At 44.9% G+C, this 14645-nt stretch overlaps 1 protein-coding gene across 1 annotated transcript in view; it reads right to left on the bottom strand.

Moving 5' to 3' along the window:
• The window catches only part of LOC135243220 (C-type mannose receptor 2-like), a 79416-nt gene that overhangs the window by 48477 nt on the left and 16294 nt on the right, over positions 1-14645 (bottom strand). Inside the window, exons 2-8 of the mRNA XM_064314874.1 lie at positions 12246-12614; positions 7336-7356; positions 6296-6445; positions 4278-4442; positions 3603-3716; positions 3376-3519; positions 2856-3047 (exon numbers count right to left, since the gene is read on the bottom strand). Of these exons, the coding sequence (XP_064170944.1) occupies positions 2856-3047; positions 3376-3519; positions 3603-3716; positions 4278-4442; positions 6296-6445; positions 7336-7356; positions 12246-12614 (1155 nt within the window). The remainder of the gene's footprint in view (positions 1-2855; positions 3048-3375; positions 3520-3602; positions 3717-4277; positions 4443-6295; positions 6446-7335; positions 7357-12245; positions 12615-14645) is intronic.

Genomic DNA, 14645 nt, shown 5'->3' with positions numbered 1-14645 from the left:
GTCACGTACCAATAATTAAACACGCTAGCCATTCCATTAGCCTGAAATACAGTACATGACAAATTAACTGTTGAGAAATCATTTAAAGATGCATCAGTACCCAAGTTTTTCCATCATAATTACATTACATTCATTTGGCAGACGCTTTTATCCAAAGCGACGTACAAAACAAAGTGCATTTCATGGTCGTAGACAACTGCTGAACACGGGTTCAGCAAGGTACAATACTTATTTTGTACAGCTATTTCTAGCCGAGAACAGTGAACACTATTCTGGCCTAACATCTGCAAAGCCAACTAGGCAGAAGAATAAGCTACAGTATTAGGACAAATACAAATTACCAAGAAGTGCAGGGATGGGGCAACATGTAACAAGTGACAGGAAAAAGGTTTTTTTTTAATTTTTTAAATTTTTTTAAATTTTTAAATTATTATTATAAAAGAGTGAAATATACACCGTGGTGGTGGTTAGTCTAGGTATAGTCTGAAGAGATGAGTCTTCAGGCCACGGCGGAAGATGGGTAGTGAGGGGGAGGTTCGGAGAGGGACGGGGAGTTGTTCCACCACTGGGGAGCTAGGGTGGAGAAGCTCTGTGATCCCTTTGGGCGGGTGGGAGGGGTTACAAGGCGCCCTGCTGCCGCAGAGCGGAGTGGTCGAGCAGGCACATAGAATTGAGTCATGTCCTGCAAGTAGATGGGGGCTGTCCTGTTGGCAGCAGTGTAGGCAAAGGTCAGGGCTTTGAACCGGATCCTGGCGGCGACCGGTAGCCAGTGAAGTGATCGCAGCAGAGGAGTGACGTGGGAGAATTTGGGGAGGTTGTAGATGAGTCGGGCAGCGGCATTCTGAATAATCTGTAGTGGCTGTATGGCACAAGCTGGCAGGCTTGCAAGGAGAGAGTTGCAGTAATCAAGGCGAGATGTCTTAATGATGTCTCCATAATGATGTCTTAATGCTTATCTTCTCGTGCCAATAAACAATGATACAAATAATTTTATTGACTGTAATTGAAGCTAGAGTTTCAGTTTTAATGGCACAAATGGACATGTCAATATTTTAATTTTACAAGCAGCTTATGACCACCACTGTCCTTGCTTGCCAGTGCTGGTTTATCAGTAGCTAGACCGGTAGCTGTGTAAGTATTTAAAGTTAGCTTTGGTTAGGATATAGCCACCGCCGGCCTCTCAGAAGTCTGATTTTTGATACTTCTCCAGCGCATACACCTTGCTATTGTATTAACAAAACTAGTTTAATTTAAAGTGTTATTTAAACTAGCAGTGTTATTAAAACTAGCTTGATTTAGATCCTCTCCGTCAATTTGACTGCTGGTGGTGCCGCTGATTTAAGCTGGCTTGTTTTTCAATCATACTCTCTCACACACACTACTATTCTCTCACACATACAATCATACTCTCACACACTACTGTTCTCTCTCACACATACAATCACACTCTCACACACACACTACTATTCTCTCACACATACAATCATACTCTCACACACTACTGTTCCCTCTCACACATACAATCACACTCTCACACACACACACTACTATTCTCTCTCACACTTACAATCATACTCTCTTACACACACTACTGTTCTCTCTCACACATACAATCATACTCTCTCACACACACTACTATTCTCTCACACATACAATCATACTCTCTCACACACACTACTATTCTCTCTCACACATAAAAACATACGCTCTCACACACACACTACTATTCTCTCATACATACAATCATACTATCATGGTTCTGTGTTTTCCTGTCTGTGTTTCCCTTGTTGGGCCGCCAGATGGCGGCACTTCTGTTTTGTGTCCTGCTCCCCCCTGTTAATTGTATGATTGTTTTCAATTGTCTCGTTATTCCATCATTGTTCCCACCTGTGTCTTGTGATCCCCTCTTCTGGTTTGATTGTTTTTTGAGTTCACCTGTGTCTTGTTACCCCCTGTCTATTTAAGTTCTTTGTCCCCTTGACTCGGGTGCTGGTTCCTTGTGTTTGTTTCCGACGTGTGTTTCAGACCGTATGTACCTGCCTGCATTTTTGACCTGTTTGTGTTTGTTTGCCCTTGTACTCTGCCTGCCTGTGTTCTGCCCTGCCTGTGTTTTTGAGTTCCTGTTGTTTTCTGTTTTATTAGATATTTTTTGAGTTTGTGTTTTTGCCCATCGTGGCCTTTTCTGTTCCCTGCTTGTTTGCCTGTCCTGTAAGTAAAGTCTTTGTTAATTTTCCCTTTTTGAGTTTGTGTTTTCTTTCCCTCTGCGTTTGGGTCCCCCCTACCCGTTACGTGACACATACTCTCTCACACACACTACTATTCTCTCTCACACATACAATCATACTCTCTCACACATACAATTATACTCTCTTACACATACTACTCTTCTCTATGATGGTCTGTGTGAGAGAGTATAATGGTGTGTGTGAGAGGGTATGATGGTATATGTGAGAGGGCATAGTGGTGTGTGTGAAAGAGAATGATGCTATGTGTGAGAGAGTATGATGTTATGTGTGAGAGAATAGTAGTGTGTGTGAGAGGAAGTATGATTTATGGCCTAAACGGCCTGTCATACCACACGCACGCACACACACACACACACATTTATACCTCTAATAGCTACGCGCCCAGTTCCTACTTTTATCTCCAGGCCATGCTGGCCCTTTGAAGTTTCCTAGCCCCCAGAACAGGCCCAATAGTGATTCAGAAGTCCGACAAGCAACTAAATGCTCACTCAGGTGCAGTCAGTGAATACAGTTTCAGGTGAACTGTAGAGCAGTAAATGCAGGTTTAAGTGGGATACCTGCATACCTGGGGTGAGTGCTATTACAGGGCCCAGGGATTCCCATTCTCACCTCTCTTCAGGTTGTTGATAATGAACTCCAGCTCTGGCAGGGTGTGGATGCTGACCAGGTTGGCCTCCATCTTCTGGCAGATTTTCTGTGCCTCAGCCCAGTCCTTCTTCTCCTCCGTCAGCCTGTAGCAGCCGGCCTGGAAGGAGAGCCACCCCGCCCCACAGTCTCTCTGCTCCTCATCCACCCAGGAGTCTGTCAGATACACACACACACACACATAAACAAACGCGCCCACACACATACACACGCACGCACACGCACGCACACACACACACACACACATATACACGCACGCGCACCCACATGCATACACACACACACACACACACAAATGTACAGGCACACACGTAAGTAATTAGCACACATATCAACAACAGTTGATAGCAGCAGAATGTTCAGCAATAAAGCCTGAGAGACATGTTATGTCTAAAAATGAGGAAGAATAACATGTGTGAGGATGGAAGCTGACTGAGGGGTCGGGGGGTCAGGAGGTTGGGGGTTGGGCAGGGGGGAGGCTGACCAGTGCTGAAGGGGTCCAGAGTGGCGTTGGGCCTCCTCTTGCAGACGTAGGGCAGGGCCATGGAGCAGTCCCGGTTCTGCCAGCGGCCCGTGGACTCGGTGCGGATCACCGCGCAGTTCTCCTCATCCACGTGATTGGGCTGCTCTGCAGGGGGAGGGGTAAGAGGGGTCAGAGCGCAGAACCGCGGTCCTGGGCGCAGCCTGTAGGGGGCAGTGTTGCTCACTCACCGGGCTCCCAGTACAGGAACTTGACGGGGGCGGAGTCGGCCCACTGCCAGCCGCCGTTGAGGTCCAGGTCATTGAGGCCGATCCACAGGGTGGAGCTGTACCCCGTCAGCAGGCCTGCGAGCAGAGAGGTCACATGATCAGGAGAGCCCCACCCACCCACTTGCACTGACAGATTTCTGTCATCCTTCAGCAGGGCAGACTGCAAACAGACAGAACTGTGTGTGGCTACACTCTCAGAAGAAAACTTCAAGTTCCTATAAAGGTACAAATGCTTTGTCACTGGGGTGGTACCCTCCAGGTACATAAGATTTTACCCCTAGCCAGCAATACATAATTAATTTGTCCCTTCTTTGCTTGTAAAAGGTACTTATTAGTACCCAAAGAGAACATTGTTGTACTTTCGGGGTACATTTGGCAAAGTTGTTGTGTGTGTATGTGTGTGTACGTGCGTGTGTGTGTGTGTGTACGTGCGTGTGTGAGTGTGTGTGTGAGTCTGTGCATCTCCCCCTCAGCATTGATGTAGCTCTACTCATGCAGCTTAGTGATGTGTGTGTGTGTGTGTGTGTGTGTGTGCGTGTGTATGTGTGTGTGTGTGCGTGTGTGTGTATGTGTGAGTATGCGTGTGTGTGCGTGTGTGCAGCGTGTGTGTATGTGTGAGTGTGGAGCTCCCCTCACCGTTGATGTAGCTCTGCTCGTGCAGCTCGGTGATGCTGAGCAGGTCTGCCCCCTGCTGGCGGCAGCTGATACGCGCCTCGTTCCAGGAGAGAGTGGACTGGAAGTTGAATTGATAGCAGCTGCCGGTTAGCGTGTCGATGTCCCAGAACGTTTCACAGTCTTTGGCTGGGAAGGCGGGTGGGGGTGGGGGTGGGGTGAGGGTGGGGGGTGGGGGGTGGGGGGTGGAACGAGAGATGGAAGGAGAGAGAGTGGGAGGAGAAAATGACAAAGAGAGGGAGAGAAGGAAAGAGAGTGAGCGAGAAAGAGAAAGAATGGGAAGAGAGAATGAGAAAGAGAAGGAGAGAGAGAGAGAAAACAAAGACGAATGAAAGTTGGAGAACACTGCATGTCATAGTAGTCAAGAAGGTTAAGAAAGTGTGATTCAACAGAAGACAATTTCTACGAAAGAAAGTAAATGGCATAAACTGCCTATGTGTGCCTGTGCTCCCCTGGTATTCACTCGACCCCTGGACAGCAGCAGAGTCCGCTGGTTGCTGTTGTCAGTCGGAACGTAATCCATCAAATGAGGCCGTTTTTATGACACATTAACTCACCTCACTTGGTTTCTTGGGTCTGACCTGGTTGCTGGTTTGAGGTGAAAATAGAAACCAGAACACCCTGCGGCTCTCCTGGATTAAGACTGAGCAACACTGTTCTGCTCTGCCAAGACCCGCGAGGTGAGGAGGGGTCAGGTTAGGATAGAGTGAGGGTGTGAGAGCAGGGCGGGGGTGTTAGGGTGGAGTAGATTAATAAAGCCAGAATAAATGCTCAGAACTCACAGTTAATTCCATGCTGAATCTGCTACATTTAACTGAGCACTCAAATGCATTTGCTACTTAAAGCATGGTAGCCTCAATCTTACTTTTATGCTACTATGGCAACGTTATGCTGCAGGTATAACTCCTAGTACTGGTCATAATCAGGCCATAACATTGTGTCTCAACTTTTGAATGCACTTCTGTAAATTGCTCTGGATAAATTAATACCAAATTAATGCCCATATAAGCAATGTAATATACTGATAATGTAATATTATTTCATGTGATGTAATGAAATCAGATGCAATATAAATCAACTTAATGGAACATAACAGGATGTAATGTAATGTAATGAGACATAATGTAATATAATGAGACATAATGTAATGCAACAATACACAATGTAATGTAATGTAATGAGACATATTTGTAATGCAATGAGAAGTATGTGTAATGTAATGTAATGTAATGAGACATATTTTGATGTAATGAAACGTATTGTAATGTAATGTAATGCAGTGGGGTGATCACTGTGGACTGGGCAGAATGTAATGTAATGCAGTGGGGTGCTGACTGTGGACTGGGCAGAATGTAATGTAATGTAATGCAGTGGGGTGCTGACTGTGGACTGGGCAGAATGTAATGTAATGCAGTGGGGTGCTGACTGTGGACTGGGCAGAATGTAATGTAATGTAATGCAGTGGGATGCTCACTGTGGACTGGGCAGAATGTAATGTAATGCAGTGGGGTGCTGACTGTGGACTGGGCAGAATGTAATGTAATGCAGTGGGGTGCTGACTGTGGACTGGGCAGAATGTAATGTAATGTAATGCAGTGGGGTGCTCACTGTGGACTGGGCAGAATGTAATGTAATGTAATGCAGTGGGGTGCTCACTGTGGACTGGGCAGAATGTAATGTAATGCAGTGGGGTGCTGACTGTGGACTGGGCAGAATGTAATGTAATGCAGTGGGGTGCTGACTGTGGACTGGGCAGAATGTAATGTAATGTAATGCAGTGGGGTGCTGACTGTGGACTGGGCAGAATGTAATGTAATGTAATGCAGTGGGGTGCTCACTGTGGACTGGGCAGAATGTAATGTAATGCAGTGGGGTGCTGACTGTGGACTGGGCAGAATGTAATGTAATGCAGTGGGGTGCTGACTGTGGACTGGGCAGAATGTAATGTAATGTAATGTAATGTAATGCAGTGGGGTGCTCACTGTGGACTGGGCAGAAGCCCCAGCGCTCGTCCTTGCCGTAGTCCAGGGTGGTGGCGCACCAGAGGTGCCCGTCCTCACGGCCGACGCCGGTGCAGCTGTGGAACCACTGCTCGTCGTACAGGAGGAATGCAGGCTGCCCATGTGCGTTCCCTGAATGGTGTCTGCTCTGTGGAGGAACAGGGTTACTCCTGAATGGTGTCTGCCCAGAGACAGGTTACTCCCTGAATGGTGTACGTCTCTATGGAGAGAAACAGGGTTACTCCCCTGAATGGTGTACGTCTCAGAGAGACAGGGTTACTCCCCTGAATGGTGTACGTCTCAGAGAGACAGGGTTACTCCCCTGAATGGTGTACGTCTCAGAGAGACAGGATTACTCCCCTGAATGATGTACGTCTCAGAGAGACAGAGTTACTCCCCTGAATTGGTGTACGTCTCAGAGAGACAGAGTTACTCCCCTGAATGATGTACGTCTCAGAGAGACAGAGTTACTCCCCTGAATGGTGTACGTCTCTGTGGAGAGAAACAGGGTTACTCCCCTGAATGGTGTACGTCTCAGAGAGACATGATTACTCCCCTGAATGGTGTACGTCTCTGTGGAGAGATACAGGGTTACTCCCCTGAATGGTGTACGTCTCAGAGAGACAGAATTACTCCCCTGAATGGTGTACGTCTCAGAGAGACAGGATTACTCCCCTGAATGGTGTACGTCTCAGAGAGACAGGATTACTCCCCTGAATGTGTACGTCTCAGAGAGACAGAGTTACTCCCTGAATGGTGTACGTCTCTGTGGAGAGAACAGGGTTACTCCCCTGAATGGTGTACGTCTCAGAGAGACAGATTACTCCCCTGAATGGTGTACTCTCTGAATGGTGTAGAGAACAGGGTTACTCCCCTGAATGGTGTACGTCTCAGAGAGACAGAATTACTCCCCTGAATGGTGTACGTCTCAGAGAGACAGGATTACTCCCCTGAATGGTGTACGTCTCAGAGAGACAGGATTACTCCCCTGAATGGTGTACGTCTCAGAGAGACAGGGTTACTCCCCTGAATGGTGTACGTCTCTGCGGAGAGAAACAGGGTTATGCCCACTAAGCCCTGAGAGTACCTGGTTTTTACATCTAAAACATAAGAAATTAACTCCCCTATTTAAGTTGTTTTATGCTTGTGAAGGAAGGAACTCACATAGCCTTGTCCCATTATTTATTGAAACATAAATTATTATTATTAGTACATTTAGACTAATTGAACAATTAGAAGAATCGTGTACAATCCAAGGACTGAAGACACAATGCAATCAGTATGCAATAAACTGTTCAGTCACAAAATGAAGATAGAATTTCCTTTTGATGCAAAGCAACCTATTTAATTCATAAACAGGAGAGTGGGAGGACTGTGTTTATTCCGTATGGATATTCATTTCAAGTTCACTTTTGATTGGCAGCCCTCTAAATGGGTACACAGCTGATTGGTTAAAATGCAATTGCGATAATGCTTATGTAAGCATTCCGGTCTCCAAAAAGCAAATACCAAAACAGTACAAGAACCCTCAGGATAAAATAATCTGAAATCTCAAGTGAATTAAACAGGCTTGATATCATAGCATCTCTTTTCTTTGGCCCTTTGTGTAATATGTGTAATATAACTAATAATATAACTCTTAAAAATGACTGAACAGGTCTTTAATATCCAAGGTTGCAGTTTTTTCTGCAATGCTTTTACGAACGCTTTTGATTCAACACCTGATTCATTAATCAGGAATCCTGAGTATGAGCTCTTTTGATTCAACACCTGATTCAATAATCCAGAATCCTGAGTATGAGCGCTTTTGATTCAACACCTGATTCAATAATCCAGAATCCTGAGTATGAGCGCTTTTGATTAAACACCTGATTCATTCATCAGGAAATCTACTGCACTTTCTCTGGCAGCCGCCCTGCATTTGGAGACATCCAGAGAAACGAGTCCCTGAAAATGGCCTGTTGTTTTCACTGAGCGGGTTTCGAGGCTGGACTGGAAAATGGCTAAGGCCTCGCATAAGCGCCGACTACATTCCTCCCAACCAGAGAGGGGGAAGCAAACGCTAATGAGGAAGAGAATAACTTGGCTGGCCAGGACACAAGGGGCAAGACTCTAAGTGAGAACACAGAAGAATACAAACATGCAACGCAAGAGGAAGTTATTATTACAAAATGAGCCTTTCAGAGTTCCTTCTCTGAGAGAAACAAATAGTCTGGAATAGTCCAGAGTCTGGAAGGTAGAACACATGACTAATATCATTGGTATTTCTTTTTCTCAGTCAGTGTTGACTTGGGAAACTGAGTTTGGCACAGAGAGGGGAAAATGAACGCTCAGACAGCAGAAGAGGTCCTGCCATGTGGCATGTCCCATTTATAACTGACATACAAGGCAGCCAATAGCAAAGCTGATGCTGTCCTCTAAGACTGAGTGAATGTGTCATGCGCAGTATGAATGCAGAGGTATGCAATGATAAAAAACACATTCTCTTTGTTAATGAATGCAGGAGGAGTCTTCATGTTCTCCCCATGTCTGCGTGGGTTTCCCCTGGGTACTCTGCTTTCCTCACGCAGTCCAAAGACATGCAGGTTAAGTCAATTCAAGAGTCTAAATTCTAGGTCTGAGTGAACGGTGTGTGTGCCCTACAATGTACTGCTGACCGGTCCCAGGGTGTGTTCCTCCCCCAATGCATGCTGGGAAAGGTTCCAGCACCTCCCACAACCAGGTATGTATCATCAATGGATGGATGAATGCAAGTGGATGTCTTTGTCTTTAGCCAGCACCCAAAAGTAAATAATGAAAAGATGAACTAGCATGTTTAAATAGTAACTTAAAACTATGCCCTAGAAAATATCCACTCTATTTGTCTCACTAGACACCAACTTTGATTAACACAATATTCACCTGCTGCTAAAAATGGTTTTTACATGAACACATTCAGGTGCCATAGTCTAATCATGTACTGTTTGGCTTGAAGTATATAGAGCTAATTACCTGGGACTCAATGGACAGTCCAGCTCCTCAGGCAGGCAATCAGAGCATCAAACCAGAAGAATTTATACTGTGTAAAATGGAAATAGATCTTGATTTTCTGAATCCACAGTTCGCAGAAGGTTTGGATTCTTGGTGAACCAGCAGGCTTAAAGTCCCCCTCCAGCAGAGTATATTTTTCCTTTTAAAAACTGAAATACAAGGCGTGGGTGTATAGTGTCTGCTTTCACACGAGTCTCCCGCATTAATATTCATAGAAACACATCTGCATACAGGCACAGAAACTGTCACATCATATCATGTGACTATTTGTTTCAGCTACACCCTGTCGTTATATCAAAAGAATGTTTGCTTAAAAAACTGACTGCAAGCTATACATCTTTGTGTTTTGCAATTTTCATAAATCACAGCCAAAAAACACCCACAAAATATTCACCGGAGTGAGTCTTTGGAAATATGGCGGGAGTCTGGCCCAGCACTGCCTCGAGGGCTGCAGGTCTTCTGCTCGGTGCGCTTGATGGTGTGGGAGCCCACTACTTCTGTTTCTAACGTAGGGCTGAACAAATCCAATTCCTACCCTAATTTGGAATGTCCAATTATCTCAAACAGCAGCCGCATTCATGTGCAAACGCCACTGCCGATTCGGGAGGGCGGGCATCCATGGTTCTCCGACGAAACATGTGGTATCACCAGCTTCTTCCTTTCACACCGCAGACTACAGCCAAGCTTGCATAAAGTGGAGTCTGAGGAAGACCTTTCACATACAGCTTTTTGGCCTCTGATCGACCAGTGGGGGTGGCTGAAAAGAAATGAAATGTGGACCCAAACCAACAGAACTCTCCCATCCCCTGGGTGGCAGAACAGGCACCTGCGTGTTACCCGAAGGGTCTACCGGCCACGGTTGGCACTGGCATGGTCCGGATTCAAACCGAGACTGTGATTGCTTAGCTACCCAGCAGCAGGAACCCATTGCTAGCCTAGCTGTCAATCCCACAGAACCACCCAAAATGGCCGAAATCACAGCTATCATAAATGAACTGCTCCGGACGAGCTTTAGTTTGACGTCCGAGTTTCAAAGATTTACACATGGGGAAAAAACTACTACAGGCTTGTATGTGCCTGACCTATTGTGATTGGTTCACTGGTAGAAAAAAATGTCCAATCAGGTGTGTTGTGGCCATAGACCGTATAAAAATATGGACAAAGTGATCATGACGTCACCCACTGATTTTCTATGGTTAGTGCTCACTGGCACATGAAGCCCAAACTAGGGCGCAGCCATTGCCCATTGCAACCAACGCAAGCACAGTGGAGCAAAAGAGAGGAGTCCAGGACTACAGGAAAATCCACCCAGACCACCTTACATGGTAATTAAACATGCCCACTTCTGGACAACAAGTGTGTCTGTGCAACCACAGAACCGTACTGTCATAATATTTCAAAAAAGTTAATTGTGCAAGATACGTTTAGCGTTGAGATATTTATATAGAAAAATAGATCAAATAGATCACCAGCTAGCTAGCTTACTAGCTAGCTAGTTATATGGACAGATAGATAACAGATCTTTAGATAGCTAGACAGCAAGTTAGCTAGATACAGATAGATCGATAGCAAGACGGTAAGCTTTAAAATCCCCCTAGCTTGTCTTCTTAAAGAAGCTTCAAAACTTCTTACAAATCTGATTTCACCAACAACATATACAAATTATTAAAGGCGAGACTTTATGAGAATCAACTGAAATCCCGAAATTGTCAAAAATTGCGTTTTGAATCTTGTTTATCTGAAAATGTCTTAAATGTACTGACAGAAAGAACGGGAGAGAAGAATCCTCAGAATAGCGGTGAGTACAATTGAACCCTATTTTTTATACAGTCTATGAGTTGAACGCAGCACACAACATTTTTGAACCTTGGAATTAAATTGGTGAGATCATATGTCATCTAGCTAATAAGAATAAAATGACACAGCATCACACCTGCTGCTGAAGCACTCTGCCTGGCTGCGAGGATGGTGAAATCCTTATATGGTCATATGGTAGTAGGACAAGCCACATTGCATGCACTGAAATTAAATTTCCAAATTTGGGAATTTTGGCAGAATTATTTTAAAAAATCAGACCCATGGGAGACATTACAGGAGATGGGATTAACTAGTTAAACCATAATTTCTTGTGTAACTAGAAATACCGCCTCGCAGTTGTATGCCTCCACCAACCAGTAGCCAGTTTGGATATAAAATGTCATCACTTCATCAAGGCTTCATGCATGTGATAATTCACTCCTTCCCTGGTTCCTTTTCCTGGCTAGATCAATGACTCTTCACATATTATAATTTCTAGTCACCCAGAGTTGCTTTCCAATGGCTCTCGGCACCTAAGTCTTGGGGGAGAGCTTACATTTGAAAGGGCACAGCTTAAGTACAATCTCTAAACAATGGGGTCTAGCCAGGAGGAAAGGCTTCATGCATGCGATAATTCACTCCTTCCCTGGTTCCTGGCTAGATTGACCACTTGGATATAAAATGTCATCACCTCATCATTTTATCCTATTAGACACTTGTGTGAACTTTGTCATAATTAGCGTATGAATTCTTGAGTTATGGCCAAAAACATGTTTTGTGAGGTCACAGTGACCTTGACCTTTGACCTTTGATCTAATCAGTTCATCCTTGAGTCCAAGTAGACTTTTGTGCCAAATTTGAAGAAATTCCCTCAAGGCGTTCCTGAGATATCGCGTTCACGAGAATCGGGACAGACGGACGGACAACCTGAAAACATAATGCCTCTGGCCACGGTTGTGCCGTCGCGGAGGCATAAAAACATTTACATTGGGTGGGCAGGGTTTCAAGTTCTTTTTGCAACCAGGCGGTGCAGTTCACTCTTTAGCCACTGGGGAGAAAGGCTTCACTCATAGAGGCGAGTTGCTGGCGCTTGGCTGTGGCTTACCGTGATAGGCCATGGTGCACAGGTCCTGCTGGTCACCGTAGAGCCTCCAGCCGGTGCGGTTGGTGGGGAAGAAGCCGTGGGGCACGTGGGCGCTCAGGCTCTCCAGCACCAGCTTGCAGTGCCAGCGCGAGCGGGCGGGCTCCTGGTCACAGCCGAACATCCTCAGGCCGGGCTTCCCGCTCTCCTCCTCAGGCACCAGCCCAAGGCAGAGGGAGGAGCCCAGGTTGAACAGCCGCCCGTGGGACCCAAACGTCCACTGCTGGGCGCTCTGATCACATTTCCCCGGCAACCGCAGGATAGAGCCTTCCACCCCCAGGCAGCCCTGCGCCTCCTCACTATAGAACGCAAACACACCTGGGTCTGCGGGCTCTGCGGGGGGAGAGGGAGAGAGAGAGGGGAGGACGGAAGAGAGAGGGGGGAAAGAGGGGGAAAGCGGAGAGAGAGAGAGAGGGGGGAGAGGGGGAGAGGGAGGGGGAGAAAGTAGGAGGGGGGGAGGAGAAGGGGGAGAGAGAGAGGGGGAGTCAGGGAGAGAGAGACAGGGGAGAGAGAGAAAGAAGATGAGAGAGAGGGGGAGGGGGGCGAAAGAGGGAGAGGGATTATAATGATGTAATTATTACTATTTATTAATGTAATATGTAATAATGTAAGTTAGCACAATTATTTTTGTACATACGTTCCACAATATGACATAGATATACATTCTGTGACCAGAAAATCGTTATATATTCTATGACCAGCAAAAACTTAATGAGAATGACATCCTTAGTTCATGAAATATTCAGGGTTCACATTTTTCTGTATTGTAATTGTATTTTAATACTGACACTAAGAACAAAAAAAACAAAAAAACAAAAAAAAACTGAGCCCTGCAAATATTTAATTGAGACAGTAAAATCAGGCCTCTTGATAGTCATGTTAAAGTTATGGCAGCGATTTAAAAAAGCATTAATTTAAATAGATAACAACTACCTCTCAGAAACATTTAAACCAAACAAACCTGGCCTAAACATTTCTGTAACCAAAATATGTGAAATGTATGATAAATCAGCCCGTAAAAAAAGGTCTCAAAAAGTACAAAAATCAAATCACATCCACGTCCTAAAAGTGAAAAGTGGTTTGATGAGGGTTGTAGAAGTGTAAGAAAAAAATGAAGACACTTGGTCAAGCAGAAACACCAGAAACCAAGTAATACAGACCTAAGCCATGCTGAAATACTAAGACAGTGGTCCTGGAGGGCCAATGTGTATACAGTTTTTTTTACATCAATCACCCTGGTTAAATGAGCTAACTGGCTGCATACATCAGCCCTGGTTTAGCTATTATCTTATTAACGACACCATTATAATCCTATAAGAGACACAGTTATTAGCCTATAAGTGACATTCATTAACCTAGAAGAGACACAGCTATTAACCTATAAAAGACACCGTTATTAGCCTATGAGAGACAAATCTATTAACCTATAAAGACAGTTTCTAGCCTATAAAAGACACAGTTATTAACCTATAAGAGACACAGGCTGTGTTCAAAACTGCATACTACTGTATCTGTACTTAGAATATTGACTGGCAAGTAAAATCAGTATGCAGTATGATTCTATTGCATAATATGTTTATTTTTAGTATGTAAAAAGTACCCAGTGGTATAGTACATTCGCAAAAGATTTTGAGTATATAATCGAGCTTAATCAACAGTCAAGAGACCCATAATACATTACGGCTGCATGTTCATCATCTGAACAACCAATGGTGGATTGCAAGGAATAATTTCTGATGAAACAAGTACGACAGCAGCATCACCTAGCTTTTAAAGGGATAGTTAGGCATGTTTCATATCTAGCCTGATTTCTGACTCACCCATGATATTGCTGATTGATACAGTCCAGCCCTGACATCATACCGAGCGTAGCTCCTGCTAGTGAGCCACGGGTTAGAATAGAAGTGAAGGGTTGACACCTTCATGCTGCTCCAAAACCACTTACACATACTCCACAGTTCACCTTCAGAAAACAGAATCTCTATGCTGTTATGTCATAATGTTGAAGTCAAATTATTGCTAAATCTGTATAAATGTATAGCTTTCTATAGAAGTTTAGTATAGAAGTATAGAAGAGTGTGCAGCACAAGTGATACTTGGCCATATAATAAAACGCCCCCGCACACAAACTGATGATGGGTTGCAACTTGCAAACTTCAGACGAGTTAGCTAACTGAAGCATCTGCTCTTCTGCTGCATTTGTGCACACACAAACACTTGGTAGCTAGTGTTGTGATCAAACGTTAGATAGGTACCACAAAAGCCAGGGATTTGCACCATAGACTGTGGCTTGCACTGAGGTCTAATACCCTGCAGTGGGGTTGCTCCATGAACGGGGTTGGGAGACAATCAGCCATTCCAAGT

Source organism: Anguilla rostrata, chromosome 17, assembly GCF_018555375.3.
Source record: "Anguilla rostrata isolate EN2019 chromosome 17, ASM1855537v3, whole genome shotgun sequence".
In the NCBI taxonomy this organism is placed as follows: Eukaryota; Metazoa; Chordata; class Actinopteri; order Anguilliformes; family Anguillidae; genus Anguilla; species Anguilla rostrata.
Note: the sequence above shows the minus strand (reverse complement) of the source record. Positions and strands in the feature narration are given on the sequence as shown.